This window comes from Tachypleus tridentatus, chromosome 12 (assembly GCF_004210375.1).
Source record: "Tachypleus tridentatus isolate NWPU-2018 chromosome 12, ASM421037v1, whole genome shotgun sequence".
NCBI lineage: Eukaryota > Metazoa > Arthropoda > Merostomata > Xiphosura > Limulidae > Tachypleus > Tachypleus tridentatus.
In genome coordinates this window covers 107,358,063-107,379,607 of record NC_134836.1, presented here as the reverse complement: position 1 = coordinate 107,379,607, position 21,545 = coordinate 107,358,063, and the positions used below count along the sequence as shown (strand labels likewise).

Sequence of the window (21,545 nt, the reverse complement as noted above, 5' to 3'; positions counted from 1 at the left end):
GCAGCTAGTCATCACCACTTACTGCCAACTCTTGGGCTACTCTTTTACCAACGAATAGCGGGATTGACTGTGCATTATAATGCCCTCACAGCTAAAAGAAAGAGCATGTTTGGTGCGAGGGTAATTTGAACCCGCGACCCTCAGATTACGAGTCCAATGCCTTAACCTTCCTGGCCATGCTGGGCCCAAATCAGACAGTACACCAGAATCTATAAAACAATAAAATTTTAAATAGTGATGTCAACTCAAACAATACACCAAAATCTAAAAAAAAAAAAAAAATGAAATGGAGATGTCAAATCACAGAGTACATAGAATCTATAAAAAATAAAATTTTAAATGGTAATATCAAATCAGACAGCACCCTGCAATCTACAAAAACAAGAAATTTTAAATGGTGAGGTAAAATCAGAGAGTATGCCAGAATCTACAAAAAAATAGTATTTTAAATGGTGATGTCAAAGCAGGCAGTACACCAGAATCTACAAAAAAATAAAATTTTAAATGATGATCAAATCAGACAATAAACCAGAATCTACAAAAAATAAAATTTTAAATTATGTCAAATCAGACAATAAACCAGAATCTACAAAAAATAATATTTTAAATTATGTCAAATCATACAATAAGCCAGAATTTACAAAAACTAAAATTTTTAAATGGAGATATCAAATCAGACAGTACACCAGAGTCTATAAAAAATAGTATTTGAAATGGTGATATCAAATTAGACAGTACAACAGAATATACAAAAAAAATAAAATTTAAATGGTGATGTCAAATCAGACAAAACTCCAGAATTTACAAAAAATAAAATTTTAAATGGAGATGTCAAATCAGAAAATACACCAGAATCTACAAAAAATAAAATTTTAAATGGAGATGTCAAATCACAGAGTACATGGAATCTATAAAATATAAAATTTTAAATGGCAATATCAAATCAGACAGCACACTGCAATCTACAAAAAATAATTTTTTTAAATGGTGATGTCAAAGCAGGCAGTACACCAAAACCTACAAAAAATGAAATTTTAAATGGAGATGTCAAATCAGACAGTGCGCCAAAATCTACAAAAAATAATATTTTAAATGGAGATGTCAAATCAGAGAGTACACCAGATTCTACAAAAAAATAAAATTTTAAATGGTGATGTCTAGTCGGACAGTACACCAGAATCTACAAAAAATAAAATTTTAAATGGTGATGTCAACTCAGACAGTACAGCACAATCTATAAAAAATAAAATTTTAAATGGTGATGTCAACTCAGACAGTACAGCAGAATCTATAAAAAATAAAATTTTAAATGGTAATGTCAACTCAGACAGTACAGCAGAATCTATAAAAAATAAAATTTTAAATGGTGATGTCAACTCAGACAGTACAACAGAATCTATAAAAAATAAAATTTTAAATGGTAATGTCAACTCAGACAGTACAGCAGAATCTATAAAAAATAAAATTTTAAATGGTGATATCAAATTAGACAGTACAACAAAATATTCAAAAAAATAAAATCTAAAATAGTGATGTCAAATCAGAAAATACACCAGAATCTACAAAAACTGAAATTTTGTATGGAGATGTCAAATCACAGAGTACATGGAATCTATAAAATATAAAATTTTAAATGGTGATATCAAATCAGACAGCACACTGCAATCTACAAAAAATTTTTTTTTAAATGGTGATGTCAAAGCAGGCAGTACACCAAAATCTACAAAAAATAAAATTTTAAATGGTGATGTCAAATCAGACAAACTGCAGAATCTACAAAAAATAATATTTTAAATGGTGATGTCAAATCAGAAAGTACACCAGAATCTATAAAAAATAAAATTTTAAATGGTGATGTCAACTCAGAGAGTACAGCAGAATCTATAAAAAATAAAATTTTAAATGGTGATGTCAACTTAGACAGTACAGCAGAATCTATAAAAAATAAAATTTTAAATGGTGATGTGAACTCAGACAGTACAGCAGAATCTATAAAAAATAAAATTTTAAATGGTGATGTGAACTCAGACAGTACAGCAGAATCTATAAAAAATAAAATTTTAAATGGTGATGTGAACTCAGACAGTACAGCAGAATCTATAAAAAATAAAATTTTAAATGGTGATGTCAACTCAGACAGTACAGCAGAATCTATAAAAAATAAAATTTTAAATGGTGATGTAAAATCAGACAAAACTCCAGAATTTACAAAAAGTAATATTTTAAATGGTGATGTCAAATCAGAAAGTACACCAGAATCTACAAAAAATAAAATTTTAAATGGAGATATCAAATTAGACAATACACCAGATTCTACAAAAAAATAAAATTTTAAATGGTGATGTCAACTCAGACAGTACAGCAGAATCTATAAAAAATAAAATTTTAAATGGTGATGTAAAATCAGACAAAACTCCAGAATTTACAAAAAGTAATATTTTAAATGGTGATGTCAAATCAGAAAGTACACCAGAATCTACAAAAATTAAAATTTTAAATGGAGATATCAAATTAGACAATACACCAGATTCTACAAAAAAATAAAATTTTAAATGGTGATGTCAACTCAGACAGTACAGCAGAATCTATAAAAAATAAAATTTTAAATAGTGATGTGAACTCAGACAATACAACAGAATCTATAAAAAATAAAATTTTAAATGGTGATGTGAACTCAGACAGTACAGCAGAATCTATAAAAAATAAAATTTTAAATGGTGATGTGAACTCAGACAGTACAGCAGAATCTATAAAAAATAAAATTTTAAATGGTGATGTCAACTCAGACAGTACAGCAGAATCTATAAAAAATAAAATTTTAAATGGTGATGTAAAATCAGACAAAACTCCAGAATTTACAAAAAGTAATATTTTAAATGGTGATGTCAAATCAGAAAGTACACCAGAATCTACAAAAAATAAAATTTTAAATGGTGATGTGAACTCAGACAGTACAGCAGAATCTATAAAAAATAAAATTTTAAATGGTGATGTGAACTCAGACAGTACAGCAGAATCTATAAAAAATAAAATTTTAAATGGTGATGTCAACTCAGACAGTACAGCAGAATCTATAAAAAATAAAATTTTAAATGGTGATGTAAAATCAGACAAAACTCCAGAATTTACAAAAAGTAATATTTTAAATGGTGATGTCAAATCAGAAAGTACACCAGAATCTACAAAAATTAAAATTTTAAATGGAGATATCAAATTAGACAATACACCAGATTCTACAAAAAAATAAAATTTTAAATGGTGATGTCAACTCAGACAGTACAGCAGAATCTATAAAAAATAAAATTTTAAATGGTGATGTGAACTCCGACAATACAACAGAATATATAAAAAATAAAATTTTAAATGGTGATGTCAAATCAGACAATACACCAGAATCTACAAAAAAATAAAACATTAAATAATGATGTCAATTCAGATGTAAACTGGAATTTACAAGATATAAAATTTTGAATAGCGACGTCACTTCAATTTCATTTCATTTCATTATTTGGTATTAAACATAAAGCTACGTAATGGACTATCTGTGCTATGCCCACCACAGGTAGCTGACAGTGTGAGTCTACATACATTCTGCTGTGCCACTTGGGGGCACTACTGTAAACGGTAAATTTGTAGGGTATGTGTGTGTGTGTTTTCTTATAGCAAAATCATCTGGTTATCTGATGAGCCCACCAAAGGGAATCGAACCCCCTGATCTTAGCTTTGTAAATCTGTAGACTTACCACCATACTAGCGGGGGGCAAATTTATAGGTAGTTTAAATTTGTATTTTTGTGTTTTCTTATAGCAAAGCCACATTGGGCTATCTGCTGAGCCCACCGAGGGAGGTAGTTTAAGACAATGAAAAAAACATCTGCAATTTGAAATCTCTCGGGGCACTAAATTTCTATAAATATTATTCATCTAGCTGTATGATAATATAACTCTATGTGTTTGAGCATTATTATCAAACTAATTTTAACAAAATATATATATGAAAATATTTTTGCCATATTCATATATTTTTAAGCAAAATTATATAAATCTTTCTCAATATTAAATCAATTTATTGTTTGTTTGTTTTTGAATTTCGCACAAACCTACTCGAGGGCTATCTGTGCTAGCCGTACCTAATTTAGTAGTGTAAGACTAGAGGGAAGGCAGCTAGTCATCACCATCCACCGCCAACTCTTAGGCTACTCTTTTACCAACGAATAGTGGGATTGACCGTCACATTATAACACCCCCACGACTGAAAGGGCGAGCATGTTTGTTTGTCTTTAAATTATAGCAATGTCATGTTCGTCAGCACATAATAAAAAGTAAGTTGTAACTGGTTGCAACATCGGTTTGTCACCTTCCGTCGTAGATTATTTAAACTTATAGTATCTTATTTAAATCATTATAATAATAAACTCAGTATTCACGCAAAACAACAAGAGTTTAAAGTTTAAAAACTTGGCTTTACTATTGTTATGCAGAACGTTTCAAAACAAATAAAAAAAAAACAACAACAGAAGTCAAGAAGTATGAATTAGTGTTATTGTATTATTTGCCCCCTTCTCCCAGTAGTTTGCGTTAAGCCTGAAGGCATATAACGCAAAAAAAAACAACAACTGTAGTTCGTATTTTGTAGTGGTTATGGCACTGATAACTCGTTGTGTAGTTTAACGTAAAAAATAATAATAATAAATCTTTTTCGTCTGTAGATTGCAACATTCAAACTAGGTTTGTGTGTGATAGACAAAAACCTGCATCTTACTGAATTTTTACAGCAAATGTAACATAAATGTCGAAAACAAACTCATAAACAACAGTCAGTCTCGAGACATAACAATTAATATTTTAACTTTGCATTTATAGAATTAAGTTAATCGACGAAGCAATTCACTCCCCACAGTCATCTTAAAGGATAACTTTTGGAATGAAGTGTATTAGACTAAAGTTAAATAGGAGAAAGTGTTATATATTACGTTAAAGTTTGAATTTCACACAAAGCTACACGAGGGCTATCTGCGCTAGCCGTCCCTAATTTTACAATGAAAGACTAGAGGAAAGGCAGCTTGTCATCACCACATATCGCCAGCTCTTAGGTTACTCTTTTACTAACGAGTAGTGAGATTGACCGTGACATTATAATGCCCCAACAGCTGAAAGGGCGAGCATGTTTCGAACGTGGTACCCTCGGACTATAAATCGAGTGCCTTAACCACCTGGCCATGCCGAACTATTACGTTAATGAATGATACGTTCTTTTTGTTTGTTTTAACAGCTTCGAAAAACAAATTCGCATTTTCATATGTGAATCAGACCCAAATAATAAAACTTAAAAAAAAATCAATTGATGCGAATTCAATGTTTTAATCTACTTACTTTAGAAAATGTAAAAAAATATTTCACGTTTGGGATTAATATTAATTATTTTAAATTCGAATAATAGAGACGCGTCCTCTCAAAATAACAAAATTATTTATTCCTGCAAATTTTTCAGTAGCAAACACTTAATTTTGTTGTAAAACTCAAAACAAGCGAAAAATCTCGTGAATGTAATTCAAGCTTAAATTTTCTTGTAAATATTTCTACACCCACTGCACAGCGAAGTCGATTTGCAAAAATAATATACTAAGAAAGCCCAATGTAAATATTATATTCATGCGGCATACCCTTTACTAACTAATAAAATAAAATAAAAAATATTTTCACGAATCAGTCAAGCTATATGTTTTGTATCTTTTCATTATCGCCTTATGCGATTTTATCAAAAGGGAAGTATCGGATAAAGAGGGGTGATCTCTAATTCTCACAATCGTTAAATCTTGATCTTTTTTTTCTTTTATTACAAAAAAAATTACTGTCTACTCAAAATAATGGCGTAATACGTTCTATTTATAAAAATTAGTAGATTAGCTGTTTTATATGGTAGCTAAAATATGTAAATTTTAGTGGTAATTTTTGAATAATATATATTAGTTTGTTTTTTAATTTCGCGCAATGCTACTGAAGGGCTATCTGCGCTAGCTGTCCCTAATTTAGCAGTGTAAGACTAGAGAGAAGGCAGCTAGTCATCACCACCCACCGCCAACTCGTGGGCTACCCGTTTAACAACGTGGGATTGACCGTCACATTATAACGCCCCCACGGCCAAAACGACGAGCACGTTTGGTGCGACCGGGATGCGAATCCGCAACCCTCGGATTATGAGTCTCACGCCTTAACCCACCTAGCTATGTCGGACCATATGTATTAGTTAAAATTAAATCCATTTGCAATCGTGTGAACTAAAACACTGATGTGAGTTTTATTACGTTAGCTGCTGATACGTTAGTTAACTTAGTTGTATGGTTTAAAACGGAAGGTCCAAACCTAAATGTACTTAGTATATAAAGAGTGTGCTGTTGCGTGTTTTATTTTAAACCAATAAAAGAGAAAAAAATATGATACTCAAATTCGATGAATTATATATATATATATATATATATATATACAAATGTACTTTACAGTGGCTCAGTGGTAAACAAAAAGGCTTATAACGCTGAAAAGGGGGGTTCTATACCCGTGATGGGAAGTACTTATAGTGTAACTTTGCGCTTAAAAACGATAGATAAAAACCATTTTTATTTTCACTACAGGTGTAAATTCTTTCCACTGAAATAACTGTGTAGCGATATATTTTCAATATAATAACCATAAATGTAATTAGAGAAAAAAATCAATACATTTACCACAATTTATGTACGCTTTAAGTGTATAACAAATAAATTTGTGTTTGTTATTTAATAAGCAAACGACTGAATTAAGTGAATTTAATCTACAGAAAAAAAAGTTTACTTATTTATTACTTCTTCCACGAAAAAAAAAGTACACAAAGTCATTTCGTATATATTTTGCAAATAGATTATTACAGAGTAGATTTTTTATTTGTTTGCTTTTTAATTTCGCGCAAAGCTACTCGAGGGATATCTGCGCTAGCTGTCTCTAATTTAACAGTGTAAGACTAGAGGAAAGGCAGCTAGTCATCACCACCCACCGCCAACTCTTGGGCTACTCTTTTACCTGTGAATAGCAGGATTGATCGTAACTCTGTAATACCCCCACGGCTGAAAAGGCGAGCATGTTTGGTGCGACGGGGATTCGAACCCGCGAACAAAGTTATTGTATACTACTGAAGTAAAATAGCTACATTTCTATATTGTTAATTATAAGTTTTTCTCTGTTTTCATACATCAACATATGCTTTCAACTTTTTAAGCACACGTAATTGTTATCAAACAACACCGAGAGAATTGTCTTTTGAATGCACGGTTTAATTTGTTTTTCATTCACTTAATGTATATGGTTATACAGATTTCGAACGATTTTGATAATTTAAATAAAAACAAATTCAGAAATTTCACTTGTTTATTCCCAGCATAAGTGATTATAAGATCATATAAGGGCGAAAGTTATGAAATGCAGAAATGCTCCCTGTGTTGCGTGGTCGAAGAAAGGCGGGAATGAAACAGGTGACGTACACCGATCTCTACCAAACCGAAATGGAAATCTAACCACTAGAAACAGGATTTTTGTTCACTGTGTGTTGATGGACACTGAATATGGCATTTTTATTTCTTTTAGGTTTTCGGATAAATCATCTATTTTCCTATTGGGTTCGCCCTGTAATAACCCTAACCTTTATACTAATAACAGAATATGTGGTAACTCTAATGATCCTAAAATATGTACAAGGTTTGATGGTAAATTCATATAATTTTTTCTCCTGATGTTACAACTTGTCCCCTGCTGGTACAGCGGTAAGTCTTCGGATTTAGAATGCTAAAATCAAGGGTTGGATTCCCCTCGGTGAACTCAGCAGATAGCCCAACATGGCTTTGTTATAAGAAAACACACACACGTTACAAATTAACGTAGTAATATTAATTCGAATAAATTAGATTTTTCACGTTTTTTGTTTGTTTGTTTTTTTCGACGAAGAAAATGTTAAGTAACAGCCATAACTTAAATTGCAATTGTCTTGAAGCAGTAAACATGAATATACAATTAACTTAAGTAACTTATAGTTATTAATTATTGGATACATTGTTGATTAGCCAAACTGAAACTCATGATCCACAAACACATATTGTGCACTGTTAGAAATGTTATCGAGCTCATCACATAAGGAGTAGCAAGTAATGTTTTATGAGTGTTCTCTACGAAATAATAGTAGCACAATGGTATGTCTGCGGACTCCACACACCTAGAAACAGGGTTTCGATACCCGTGGTGGACAGATTATAGATGGCCCATTGTGTAGCTGTGTGTCTAATTTCAATCGAAGTGAAATTACAGGGGTAACGAGTAATTGTTTACTACGTTTCTTTACAAAATAATGTTTTTACATTAGCAACGTATTTGAAGCTTGATGCTTCGAGTAATTGTTTATAAGGTTTCTCTATAAAATAATGTTTTTACATTAGCAACGCATTTGAAGCTTGACGTTTCGAGTAACGGGTAACGAGTACTTGTTTATTAGGTTTCTCTACAAGATAATGTTTGTACATTAAAACGTTGCAGTTCCATGCTTCGAATATAACAAAATCAGCATAAAAACTGTTGTTCACTTATGTACGTTTTTGTCAGTTGATTAAACAGTAATTTTCGACGTATGCTAGACGATTCAAACTACTCGATCTTACGTATACTGCTCCGTTTCTAATTATCAAGACGTTTGTAATTATACATTCTATGATAGGTTGGCATGGTAATTGTAACTAGTTGGTATCGTATTGAACTTAAATGTATTGGACTACTTGGCTTGAAATAATGTAAGTCCACGTAGTTTAGTACATTTGAGCTAACGAAACACTGCGTATTCGTATTATTTTCTTTTAATGACTTATATCATTTTGTGTATTTCCTTAATACACCAGACTTATCAAATAAAAATAACTACAATTAATGTCTCCTCATTCTGTAAACAGTTGCAGGTGAATGTTGTTTTCCACCTGGCATGCATTCTGTTACACAATTGTAAACATATGTTACTATTGTTACATGTTATAATTTATCTTGGGCGAGTCTATGGTGTATTATGTTATGCACATTACGTAATACGGTTTTAAATAGCCGTAAATTTTAATTTTAGTTTATAAGTTAATTAAATGTCGATATGTATTAAATTTATGATATTTGGCAACAAGATTGACACACAAAATTTTCGTTTTAATACAAATATATTTTTATATACAAACAACAATACTATTTATAATAATAGTTATTACAAATAATGATTTATATACAAAAATGTGATAAACTCACAAACACTTATTCAGTCTTCTATCTGGTCTGAACATAAATATTTTATCGACGGTCCAGGTTCATGACAAGCGAATTAATTCTCATTTGACATCGTTTCACTTATACTTTTCTTGACAGGAAAGCTAGCTATCTCTATCTTTGGTTGGCCTAATGCCGCTGACAAGCTCACTTTTAACCGAGTTAGATATGTAATGTCCTCACAGAAATAATAACGTCCGAACTTAATTCTCTGAAGTTCGTAATGTTCAAAATCTATAAACGTTCCAAGACAAATATCTGTAGTTTACCGATTAATAAACGCTTACCACAGTTATAGCTTCCAAGGTTTATAGTACAGTATACTAACTGTAGCGACCAAACAATATTCTTTTGCTGTCTCTTGACGCGTCGCTTTATAAACGTTCAGACAAAGTTCTAGAAAGTTCAACTGGCAACAATACTGGCAATCACATTGTTGATATGCTCAAGAATCTTCTACAAATTTAGAGAACAGACGGGACTTGCGCGATGCACATTAACATACACGTCACATGCATAAAATTAAAACAAACGCAGATGTTAAAATAAAATTTATAACAGTAAATCTGTTACACTATATACTTTCAGAGTCTCATACACGTTTTAAAACATGCACACAAAATCTATTTTATTTTTCAAAATGTTTACCCTGGTGAAGAAAAAAAAAAGTTACAGATCCGAGTAGCTGAAGGTTGTAAAAAGTCATAACGTCACTGAAAGGTTTTTTATGTTGTGTTTTTTTCCACAGTAAAGATCATCTTGCCAATGTGATCGTTACTTTATTAGAAAAGATATTATTTTCGATGTTTGGATAAATCGTACATTACCCAAAAGTATGAGTTTGTAAAGGCTTTTAATGGATAAGTAGAAATAACGTTTGTTTTTACGTCATATTTTACCAAAAAAGAACTTATCAATCAAAACATACACCTACTCTTCACAATGTACAAACTTATCAATCAAAACATACACCTACTCTTCACAATGTACAAACTTATCAATCAAAACATACACCTACTCTTCACAATGTACAAACTTATCAATCAAAACATACACCTACTCTTCACAATGTACAAACTTATCAATCAAAACATACACCTACTCCTCACAATGTACAAACTTATCAATCAAAACATACACCTACTCTTCACAATGTACCACTTTCATATCAATTGAGATAAAAATATGTTACATTTATTTGTAGCATGTGTCAGTATTTTCTTATAGCTAAGCCACATTGGATTATTTGCTGAATCCACCGAGGGGAATCGAACCCATAATTTTAGCGTTGTAAATCCGAAGACTGTACCAGCGGGGGAGTTATTCGTACTGACTATCTTTTTATTGTTTTATTTAAAATTATTTATTATACGTGTCAATGAAAATTACATCGTAAGATACAGTGTTATTTAATTTCAGGATAAAAATTATGCAACATGTTTACCTTCGAAATATTTATTAAACATCAGAGTACTTATTATACATGTTTCAAGTTCAGAAGTGTTACAAGTGAACTTTTACTGGCATTGACGATAATAATTCATAACATCAAACTAACTGATGAAACAGTAATTTTCAAAGTGTGTCCCTAGAACCCTAAAATTGCGGAAAAGATAATCAGGGGTTCGAACCCTTCAAAAATAACAACAGGTAATGCTAGTTTTTTTCTTGTTGATTCAATTATTGAGTGTCAAGTATCAGACTTATTTTTTTAATAAGTTGATTCACACTTTTCTCCAGGCAGATACGTGCATAATTATACGAAATAATTGTTCGTACGGATATTCGCTTACTTGTGTATACGTACGAATGATAAGACAAGAGGAAGACACGACCCCTAACGAGAGTATTTAAAACATTTCGTTTTGGTTTTATTTCAATGGGAGAAGTGTATTGTATTAACAATACTGTTACGAGCATGGTCACTTTCATCTGAACTAGGTTTTAAGGGTGGGTTAAGGTTCCGTGACATAAGAAATGATATAGGATGATTGCATAGCTTCGTAAGTTTTCAAAGTTGTTACCTTGAAGTATGTAATACGAACTGAAACGTTAATAGTTCAAATAAATAAAATAAAACCACAAAATTCGTCACAAATTTTTAAAAAATCCTAAGATTAATGAGTGTGTGTGTGTGTGTGTTGTTGTTGTTTTTATAACAGAGCCACATCGGGTTATCTGCTGAGTCTACCGAGGGAAATCGAACCCCTGATTTTAGCATTATAAATCCGTAGACTTACCGCTGTACTAGGCAGGGGAACCAAGATATAATGAAGTATATTTACTCAATCGTAGAATTGTTTGTTTGTTTGTTTTATGAATTTCGCGCAAAGCTACACGAGGGCTATCTGCGCTAGCCGTCTCTAATTTAGCAGTATAAGACAAGATAGAAAGCAGCTAGTCATCAACACCTACCGCCAACTCTTGGGCTACTCTTTTACCAGCGAATGGTGGGATTTACCATCACTTTATAATGTCCCCACGGCTGAAAGGACGAGCATGTTTAGTGCGACCGGGATTCGAAACCGCGACCCTCAAATTAGGGGCCTAGTCGTAGGATCACCGACCAAAACGGTGATCTGAAATGAAATGAGTGTATCATATTTAATTATAGAATCGTCACGTAAAATGGGTTAGGCCATAATAAAGTATATTATTACTTTTAATAAAATAAGAAATAAAATAAAACACACACGATAACGTAACATTCTTCTTCGATTACGCCTTTTTTTTACACAAAATGATTTTATTTCATATCTAAGTTACTTAAGTTAGACCATGTGATCGCGTAGTGACGTCACGGTTGAGTTTTCCTCACGTGTGATCGCTTGACTTACGAAGGGTGTTTTTTTAATTCGTTTTCGCGTCCCTGTAGTCAAAATCGTGTATTTGAATAATGACGACATGAGAAGCAGCTTTAACCGCGCACGTGCAGGTCGCACGCTCTTCTTGTTAGTTGTTGTCCGGTGCACTTGTTGTCTGTCGCCTTTTTACCTTGTGAAAGAAGCCGCTTTATAAGGACCACATATTTTCTGCTAAATATCTAGAAATAAAGTATCTTTGAACTACTAACCGCACAACGACACGTGCACTAACCGTATCAATCTAGACTGAATTATTGTTCAAACTTTTGTAAACTCCAATCAACACACTAAGGAGTGTACGTATGTGTGCGTGTTTTCATATGGTAAAGTCACACCGGGCTATCAACCGAGTCCACCGAGAGGAATCTAGCCCGTGATTTTAGCGTAGACTTACCGTTGTACTAGCGGGGTACACACAGTGAGGAAAGCATAGCAATTATCTACATGTTCTGGAGTTACTATTTATGTGATAGAATACACTGTTTATTTGAGTTGTCGCCAAAAATAGACAGGAGTTAATTAATATTATTCAGTTACTGATTAAATAATAGTCGTTCTGTAGCGCAACAGTCGGGTCTGAAAAACGCCTAACCGCTTCTCGGAATGGGCGGTGAAAACATATTTTGCTTATTTTTTTATCATTACAGAGATATAAAATTTCGGACTATAAATAATTAACGGTTCTAAATATCGAGTTGTCTCTGTTACAAACTCACGTTCATTTATTGGTCGTTTTCCGTTGTTGTTCTATATAAATTGGGACGGTTTACTAAGATATATTTATTTTAATATCAATATTTGTTTCAGTTAACTATATATATAGAAATGCATGTAATTAATACTGTTAAATCTGTATCGTAAATTTCCCGCCTATTCACGAAGTTGTAAAAAATTCTCGAATGTAAGAATCAACAAGTGTTGTGCAAGCTGAAATTTCTTGAATCTCGCCTAACGGTTATAAAAGGTAACCAAAGAAACGCGGCAGGAGACAGTATATATATATTTATTATTGGTTTGCTACGATTGCTATATTATAAACCTCGGAAGCTATAACTGTGATTAGCGCTTATCAAACGGGAACTTCTAATGTTGATCTGGAACGTTTATAAATTTCGAATATTACAAACCGTTTAACCTTCAGTGGATTAACATCGGACATGGTATTTTTACGAAAACATTACACACCTTTATCGGCGAATAATTCGACTTGTAATCGACATGCGATTAGTGAAGATCTAGCTAGTTGCCCATTAGGTGAACTGTACCGATATCAACTCGAAATTAATTCACTCATCGTGAACCCTCGATAGGATAGCAAGGAAGTTCCAGATCAGATAAAAGACTCGATACTGTTTGCAAGTTTGTAAAACTTTTGAATATAAATCATTATTTATAATAACAAACTGTAATAACCATTATTATAAATTGTATTATTGTTTATATATTAAAATCTTTTTGTTTGAAGAAAGAAAACTGAGTATCAGTCTTGTTGGCAAATATCAATAAATTTGATGCGCATCGACATTTAAATAGCTTCAGAATTTAAACTGTAATTTAACTCCGTTTTAAGCTATTTTAAGTCGTAATATGTAAAAAATGAAGTACATAATAATATACTTGTTAAAAAATCATTTTTACTCAGAAGCTTACACCATGCCAGTATATTTCACAAATCGTACACGCTGTTTGGGTACTTCACTCAGCAACCAATCAAAACACGTGTACCAACGCGTTCTTGACTGAGACATGTCTTGATGCTTGTTTGTCTGTTTTTGAATTTCGAGCAAAGCTACACAAAAGCTATCTGTGCTAGCCGTCCCTACTTTAACAGTGTAAGACTAGAGGGAAGGCAGCTAGTCATCACCACCCACCGCCAACTCTTGGGCTACTCCTTTCCCATTAGTTGGAGTAGTCGTCACATTATAACGCTCCCACGGCTGAAAGAGCGAGCATGTTTGGTGTGACAGGGATTCGAACCCGCGCCCCTCGGATTACGATTCAAGTGCATTGACCACCTGGCCAGGCTTACACTGCTAAGTTAGGGATGGCTAGCACAGATAGCCATCGCGTAAGTTTGCGAGTCATTCAAAAACAAACAAACTAATCTAATTAAAAACAATTTTATAGATAACCAAACCCGTCACAGGTATAGTGATATTAGAAATAACGCAACAGTTTCTTTACGAAATGCATTTTGAAAACGCTGTCACTTACGGAATACCTGACGAATATAAAAGTTTTAATTAACTTACTGTCATGACAGATGCTGTAAGAAGTAATATAGTTAATTAACGCATACTAATAAATACAAATGGATAAACAAGAATAAATATTCGACATTAAAACTTGAATAAAATAAACAATGTTATTAATTCTTACCTTTAAACTATGATTTATGAATGACCTAAATAAATAAAGTATATGGTTCACATCATTATAATTGTTGTTCATGAAAACTGAAGATATATATATATCCTAACTGGTTCGATGAGTCTTAGTTTTAAAGAAAGGCCTCGTCGGTACTAGATATGTCATATATAATGTGTTTGAAACATTGCAGCATATTCTCGTCGGTACTAGATATGTCATATATAATGTGTTTGAAACATTGCAGCATATTCTCGTCGGTACTAGATATGTCATACATAATGTGTTTGAAATATTGCAGCATATTCAATCTTCTTCTCTCATTTCTGGGCTTTTAGAATCAGGCCTAAAGAAGTGAGTTGTTGGTATTACTTTGAATGTTTTCCGTAAACAAGTGCTATCTGTATTCGTGATGGGGCTCTTGTTGAGTTCGACCAATCAGGAAAAGAAGCCACTGAATGATACTAAATACCAATCCAAAGAAGACAATAAAATGTTGAAGCAGAAAGGGCGGTAAAAATAAGACACGTTGTTATTTTTATTGCGACTATTTTCTTTTTCTTGAATCGTCCAGTGGTTAACCCACTTGGATATGATTTACGAGACCTTAAATATCGAAATTCCACAGAAAATATTCACTCTTAGCAAATTATCTTGGATGACCTGTAAATGTTGATTGCAAATCGAGACGGTAACGAAGTGAGCCCTTAATAATACTAGTGAGCAAGTGGTGGGTCTGGCTGATTTAATCTTATTCAATGTCCTAAACAATGTCACCGAGCAGTTTCTCTACAAATGGCTCGTGATCCTATGGTTACTATTATATAAGCAAGTTGTAAACTTCCAATAATTAATCAGGCCCGACATTGCCAGTTGGTTAAGGCGTTCGACACGTAATCTGATGGTCGCTGGTTCAAATCCCCGTCGTGCCAAACATGATCGCCCTTTCAGCCGTGGGAACGTTATAATGTGACGGTCAGTCCCACTATTCGTTGATAAAAGAGTAGCCAAGAGTTGGCGGTGGGTGGTGATGACTAGCTGCCTTCCCTCTCGTCTTACACTGCAAAATTAGGGACAGCTAACGGAGATAGCCCTCGTGTTGCTTTGCGCGAAATTCAAAAACAAACCAATAATTCAGTGCACAACAATTTTTTTTTAAAGTTTTGCTTCCTGAAAAGTTTTTGCTGATTGTGACACGTACCTGGTGGGTATGCACAAATATAGTTTTGGTTTTGCTTCATCACGTAGGAACTCTGAGAAATAGACAGTTAACTGTTTACCGGCAATAACGTATTTAATTGCGTTTATGTTTCTAATACACTATTAAGTTCAACATAATTAAAAGTGTTTAGCTCCTGATTTTCGTTTGTATTCAATGTCCAACAGTAGTCATCAAGCATTGATGGATTCCAGTTGCCCTGATATCGTTTTTCCATTGTAGCAATGTCCTGGTGAAAACTGAAGATGAAACGGTACGTGATGGGCAAATTTGGATGTGATTTTCGTGATCAGCAGCCCAAAATCTATAAGGTACAGCCAACAGTGTTCAAGAAGCTAAAACTTTGTTGTGCAGTGTGTAATTAATCAGAAAATTTTCGTGAAATGTATTCAAAAATATTTGAAACACAACTCACACACATATAATCTAATTAATACGTATAAATGGTATTGTAAAATCTATGGGCTTGATGCAATAAATTCTGATACAAGAGTTGGCGCACAAGAGATACAACCTTTTTTTTTTTAAAAAAAAAAAGACCCAAATCTCGATCGCTTTCGAATAGTTGACTATTCTTCTTCAGGTTTGTCTTGTTTTTGAGGTCCGGCATGGCCAGGTGGTTAAGGCACTTGACTCGTAATCCGAAGATCGCGGGTTCGAATCCCCGTCGCACCAACCATGCTCGCTTTTTCAGCCGTGGGGACATTATAATGACACGGTCAATCCCACTATTCGTTGGTAAAAGAGTAGTCTAAGAATTGGCGGTGGGTGGTGATGACCAGCTGCCTTCCCTCAAGTCTTACACTGCAAAATTAGGGACAGCTAGCGCAGAGAGTTCTCGTGTAGCTTTGCGCGAAATTTAAAACAAACTAAACCAAACCATTATACCACGGGAAAGTTGGGATGTTTTCGGTTTTTTTTCCGGACGAAATTCACATCAAGTAGACATTCATAATACAACACAAACACACACTTCTGAATCAAGTTCACTTGTAAATGTTATTGAATGTTGAAGGGCTTTCAAATAAATAAGTATACCGTAGAGACTGGCGGAGAAGAAGTGACTGAAAGACTGAAAAACAAACGCAGCTGAAAACGGTCGTCTTGGTAACGACATACACCTCAGTGATGCACGAGCACACGTCCACATAACTTTTATTTCCCTGCTTTCTACATTTATTATTTCAGGTTTGAGCTGCTCAAAAGAGACGAGTCAAATGGTACAGACAAATTAGTACGGTGATATATACGTGGAAGGAAACTGCATACTTTTAACCAATACAATATTTTAAATTCGTTTCTGTTGGGCTATATGCCCGTTCAGCTGTATAATAACTATATCTAACTTTTTTCAACTTGTTCAAGCTATACTGTATAAAGTAGATTTATTGTGAAACCTATGACGAAACAAGTTAAAAATTATACGACGTTTATTGGAATATGAACAGTAAACTTCTGTGTTTCTAATCCTGTTAGCATGATTGATGAGAAGAAAGATCAGTTACCTTCATTATCTAATACTGTTTTCATATATTTCTATTATTATTCATAGACAAAAAAATATTCCTTATTTATATGCTGTAATGTCTACGTTTTTTTTTTTTTTGGATATACATGTTTCTTAAAATACTAAGCCTAATTCACATTATTTGTTGTTAATATACTTTTTGTGGGTTTTCTTTAATGCAATCAAACGGTTTCGGTTAATATGCTCCGGTTCGTTTTAATTAACTCTTTTTATGATCTAACAGCTGCTAGGACTGGTCACAATAACGGCAAAATTGGCTTAATGACAAGTAATACGTACGAAAGTCGACGTGCAGTACGCCTCAGCACGTGCTTTGGTCAAGCGTGACTTCTCTGCTTGTAGTTTGCACTAAAGCATAACGCACGTGCCCAATTGCTCTGATTGTACGTTGAACTGACTTAATCGGTGCGATTGGCACAAACGTATCCTGCCTTTCACGCTTCGTAATATATAGTCAATAATTTGAAGCCTTAAGTTCACGTTATAAAACAGTTTTGAAATATATCGTTTCTTTTTCGAATTTCGCGCAAACCTTCACGATGGCTATCTGCGCCAGCCGTCCCTAATTTAGTAGTGTAAGACTAGAGTAAAGGCAGCTTGTCATCACTACCCACCGCCAACTTTTGTACTAATACTTCAGCAACAAATAGTGGGATTGATAGTAACTTTATAACGCCCCCACGCCTGAAAGGGTGCGCAAGTTTTAGTGTGACGGGGATTCGAACCAACGACCTTCAGATTATAAGCCGATCGTCTGAATCACCTAGCCACACCAGACTTAAAATGTATCGTTGATAAATATCATATTTGAATGAGATAAAGTAAGCCTCAAAATAAATCCACAACTTTAAGCAGCACACTAATACAAAGCAATTTATACCGCCGAACATAATAATCACTCTACTTGAAGTTTAAAGCATTTTTAAAATAAAATTATATGATGTGATAATTTTCTATTTTCAAGTTAAGAAATGTGATTAAATGCACGTTGGAGTAAATATTCTGCTTCTAAAAGAAAGTCATGCGCCTGAGTATCAAACGTGAAATCAGGCTAACATTTAAAAAAATAAAAGTTTGACTTCTGTAATCGACTAAGAGAATACACCAAACATTCAGGTTTAATGTAATATTTTCATCAGAGCGACGCAATTAATAAATTTTAATTTTTAGTAAGACCACTAGAATCCAAATACCCTTTATTTGTTTATATACTCTCTTTAAACTTAAATTGTTGGTATTAAACACTAAAATCCAAGCACCACACTATCTTAACCCTTAAGTAACAGCTGACTTGTTTTACGTACATTTAACTACTTGTGGAGTCTACACATTCCATAGTATTGGATAATTTTACGTTTTTGTTTATTAGAACACTCGATATAAGAAACGGGTTAAAAACTAAGCTGCGTCGCTCATTTGAAATTGGTAAAATACATATGAAGTCCTTTAGTAAGATAAACAACAACACTGTTGGAATTTCTGGATTTTTAAGGCCAGTTTGAATTCATAAACACATCATTCTGCAGATCTATCACACTCTGAGCTGATGAAATAATTATAAATATTAAAATATTATAACCAGAATTTTTAAGCCATAAACAAAACACATTAACATGAAACAACATACGCTGCATATTTGTGAAAATAATCCTAGGGTACAAACTACAACTTCGGATTATAAAATGTATCCAAATGTTACTACCTTATTTTCATTTCTTATTTTTCATCTTTTTTATGTTTATCTTTCTTTTCATTTTAACTTGGGAGAGCAGTCATCTTCCCACGACTGTCTGCAGGCAGTGAAGGGTGACATAGATGTGGGATGTTGTGGGCTTGAACACCCTCATCTCGCTCTCCTAATTTTCATATATAAGACTAGCGAATTAGAGGTTAAGACTGATAGACAGTGTATCCCCACCGCAGTCATCTCCAAAACCTAGAATACATTTTATAATCTCACGTTGTAAGCTTGTACCTTAGAATCCTCTTTAGAAATATGCAGCGTGTTTTGTTTATGGCGTTAAAATGGGCCTGGCATGGCCTAGCGCGTTAAGGCGTGCGCTTCGTAATCTGAGGGTCGCGGGTTCGCGCCCGAGTCGCGCCAAAACATGCTCGCCCTCCCAGCCGTGGGGGCGTTATAATGTAACGGTCAATCCCACTTTTCGTTGGTAAAAGAGTAGCCCACGAGTTGGCGGTGGGTGGTGATGACTAGCTGCCTTCCCTCTAGTCTTACACTGCTAAATTAGGGACGGCTAGCACAGATAGCCCTCGAGTTGCTTTGTGCGAAATTCCAAAACAAACAAACAAAAGCGTTAAAATGTATGGTTATGATATAATTAATCAGAGTTTGGGATTTGCTGTTTTTAATGCAGTTCTTCTTCATGATTTTGTTTACTCATTTAGTTTCATTTAGATATAATTATTTAATTTCACTAAAATATTATATACATAAGTCAATTATGTGTTAGTAAAACATAGTCCGAGTACACATTGTTTTAAAGCAAGAAAAGTTTATTTTCCTTTTTGCTATACCAAAATGTTATTTAACATCTAGGGTTTCTGTGGCTCCAAATAACACTCTTATAAAATCACATTTAATTACGTGTTTAAACTTCGTCATTTCAACTTATAGTGTAGTCTAATCGTTTAGAATCTTTCCTTCTCTTAACATAAACATCAAAATAAGGAGCATCAGTTCGCCGACAAACAAAAGTGTCCTTTTGTAAAAGCATTAAATGTGAGTGTACTTGCAGACATGGTATACATAGTGTGGTGAGGCATGGGGAGGGTGCCAGTTCTAACAAAGACGCTGCTGATAAATTTGTGAGGGAATTTAAGGACTATGTAGAAGCTGAGGATTTTATTCCCCAACAAGTGTTCAACTGTGATGAGACAGGCCTCTTTTGGAAGAAAATGCCAAAGAGGACCTACATCACCAAGGAGGAAAAGTCACTGCTGGGACACAAGCCAATGAAGGACAGGCTAACTCTATTGTTATGTAGTGAGGACTTAAACTTAAGCCTTTGCTTGTGTACCATTCTGAGAACCCGAGGGTTTTAAATAAAATAATGTCCTGAAAAGTAAACTAAATGTCATGTGGAAGGCTAATAGTAAAGCATAGGTAACCAGGCAATTTTTTATGAAGTGGGTCCATGAAGTGTTTGCCCCAAGTGTAAAGAATTACCTCACGGAAAAAAGTTGCCACTCAAGGCCCTTCTAGTGATGGACAATGCACCAGGCTTGGAGAACGGGTTGGTGGAGGAGTACAGTTTCATAACGGTGAAGCTCTTGCCTCCTAACACGACTCCTCTCATTCAGCCCATGGACCAGCAGGTCATATCGAGCTTTAAGAAACTCTACACCGAAGCACTGTTTCAAAGGTGCTTTGAAGTGACCTTTGACACAGAGTTAACCCTTAAAAAATTTCTGGAAAAATCACTTTAATGTTCTCCATTGCTTGAGGATCATAGACAAAGCCTGGAGGGAAGTGTCTTTGAGGACCATGAACTCAGCCTGGAAGAAATTGTAGCCAGACTCAGTAGTAGATAGAGACTTGAGGCTGAGCCTGTTGTCGAGGATATTGTCTCAATAGGCAAGTGTATGGGCTTGAATGTGAGTGGTGATGATGTGGAGGAGTTGGTGGAAGACCACAACACTGAGGTCACCACAGAAGAACTCCAATACCTTCAGAAGGAGCAGCAACAGAAGGCAACTGAGGAAGTGTCTTCTGATGAGAAGGAGGGAAGGGAGGATGTTCCTAGTTCACTAATCAAGGAAATGTGTAGAAAATGGGGAGAGTTACAAAGTTTTGTGGAAAATTTTCACCCTGACAAAGCTGTAGCAAACTGCAGCATAAACCTTTTCAATGACAATGCCATATCTTACTTCAAAAACATTAAATGCAGGCAGAAATAAACTTTATTAGACAAGTTTTTAGTGAGAAATAGGTTCAGTGAGTCTCAAGCAGATTCCAGCAGTGCAAAAAGACAGAAAAGAGAAAGAATCCCAGGAGAGTTACCTGACGTTTTTGTGAAAGGCGACTCACCTTCCAAACAATAACCCTCCTACTCTCCACGTTTCTCACCATCTTTCACTTACACCATCAGCTTTCCTCAGCACAGGTAAAGTGCAGTTAAATTTTTTTTTTTTTTTTTATTGTGTTTATAGTTTGTGTGGTTGACTTTATGCATGTAAGTATTGTTATACAGGCATAAATAAGAAATATTTTTACTTAAAATGCTTCATAATGCGTA

At 34.0% G+C, this 21,545-nt stretch overlaps 1 protein-coding gene across 2 annotated transcripts in view; it reads right to left on the bottom strand.

Moving 5' to 3' along the window:
* Positions 1–21,545, bottom strand: part of LOC143234281 (insulin-like growth factor 2 mRNA-binding protein 1) — a 106,744-nt gene that overhangs the window by 40,217 nt on the left and 44,982 nt on the right. The window contains exon 13 of one of the 2 annotated variants that reach the window (XM_076471525.1): positions 147–209. The exons of the other annotated variant lie outside the window; for it this stretch is intronic. Coding sequence (XP_076327640.1) covers positions 162–209 — 48 coding nt within the window. The 3' untranslated portion in view covers positions 147–161. Of the gene's footprint in view, positions 1–146; positions 210–21,545 lie in introns of those variants that run through there. 2 annotated transcript variants of the gene reach the window in all.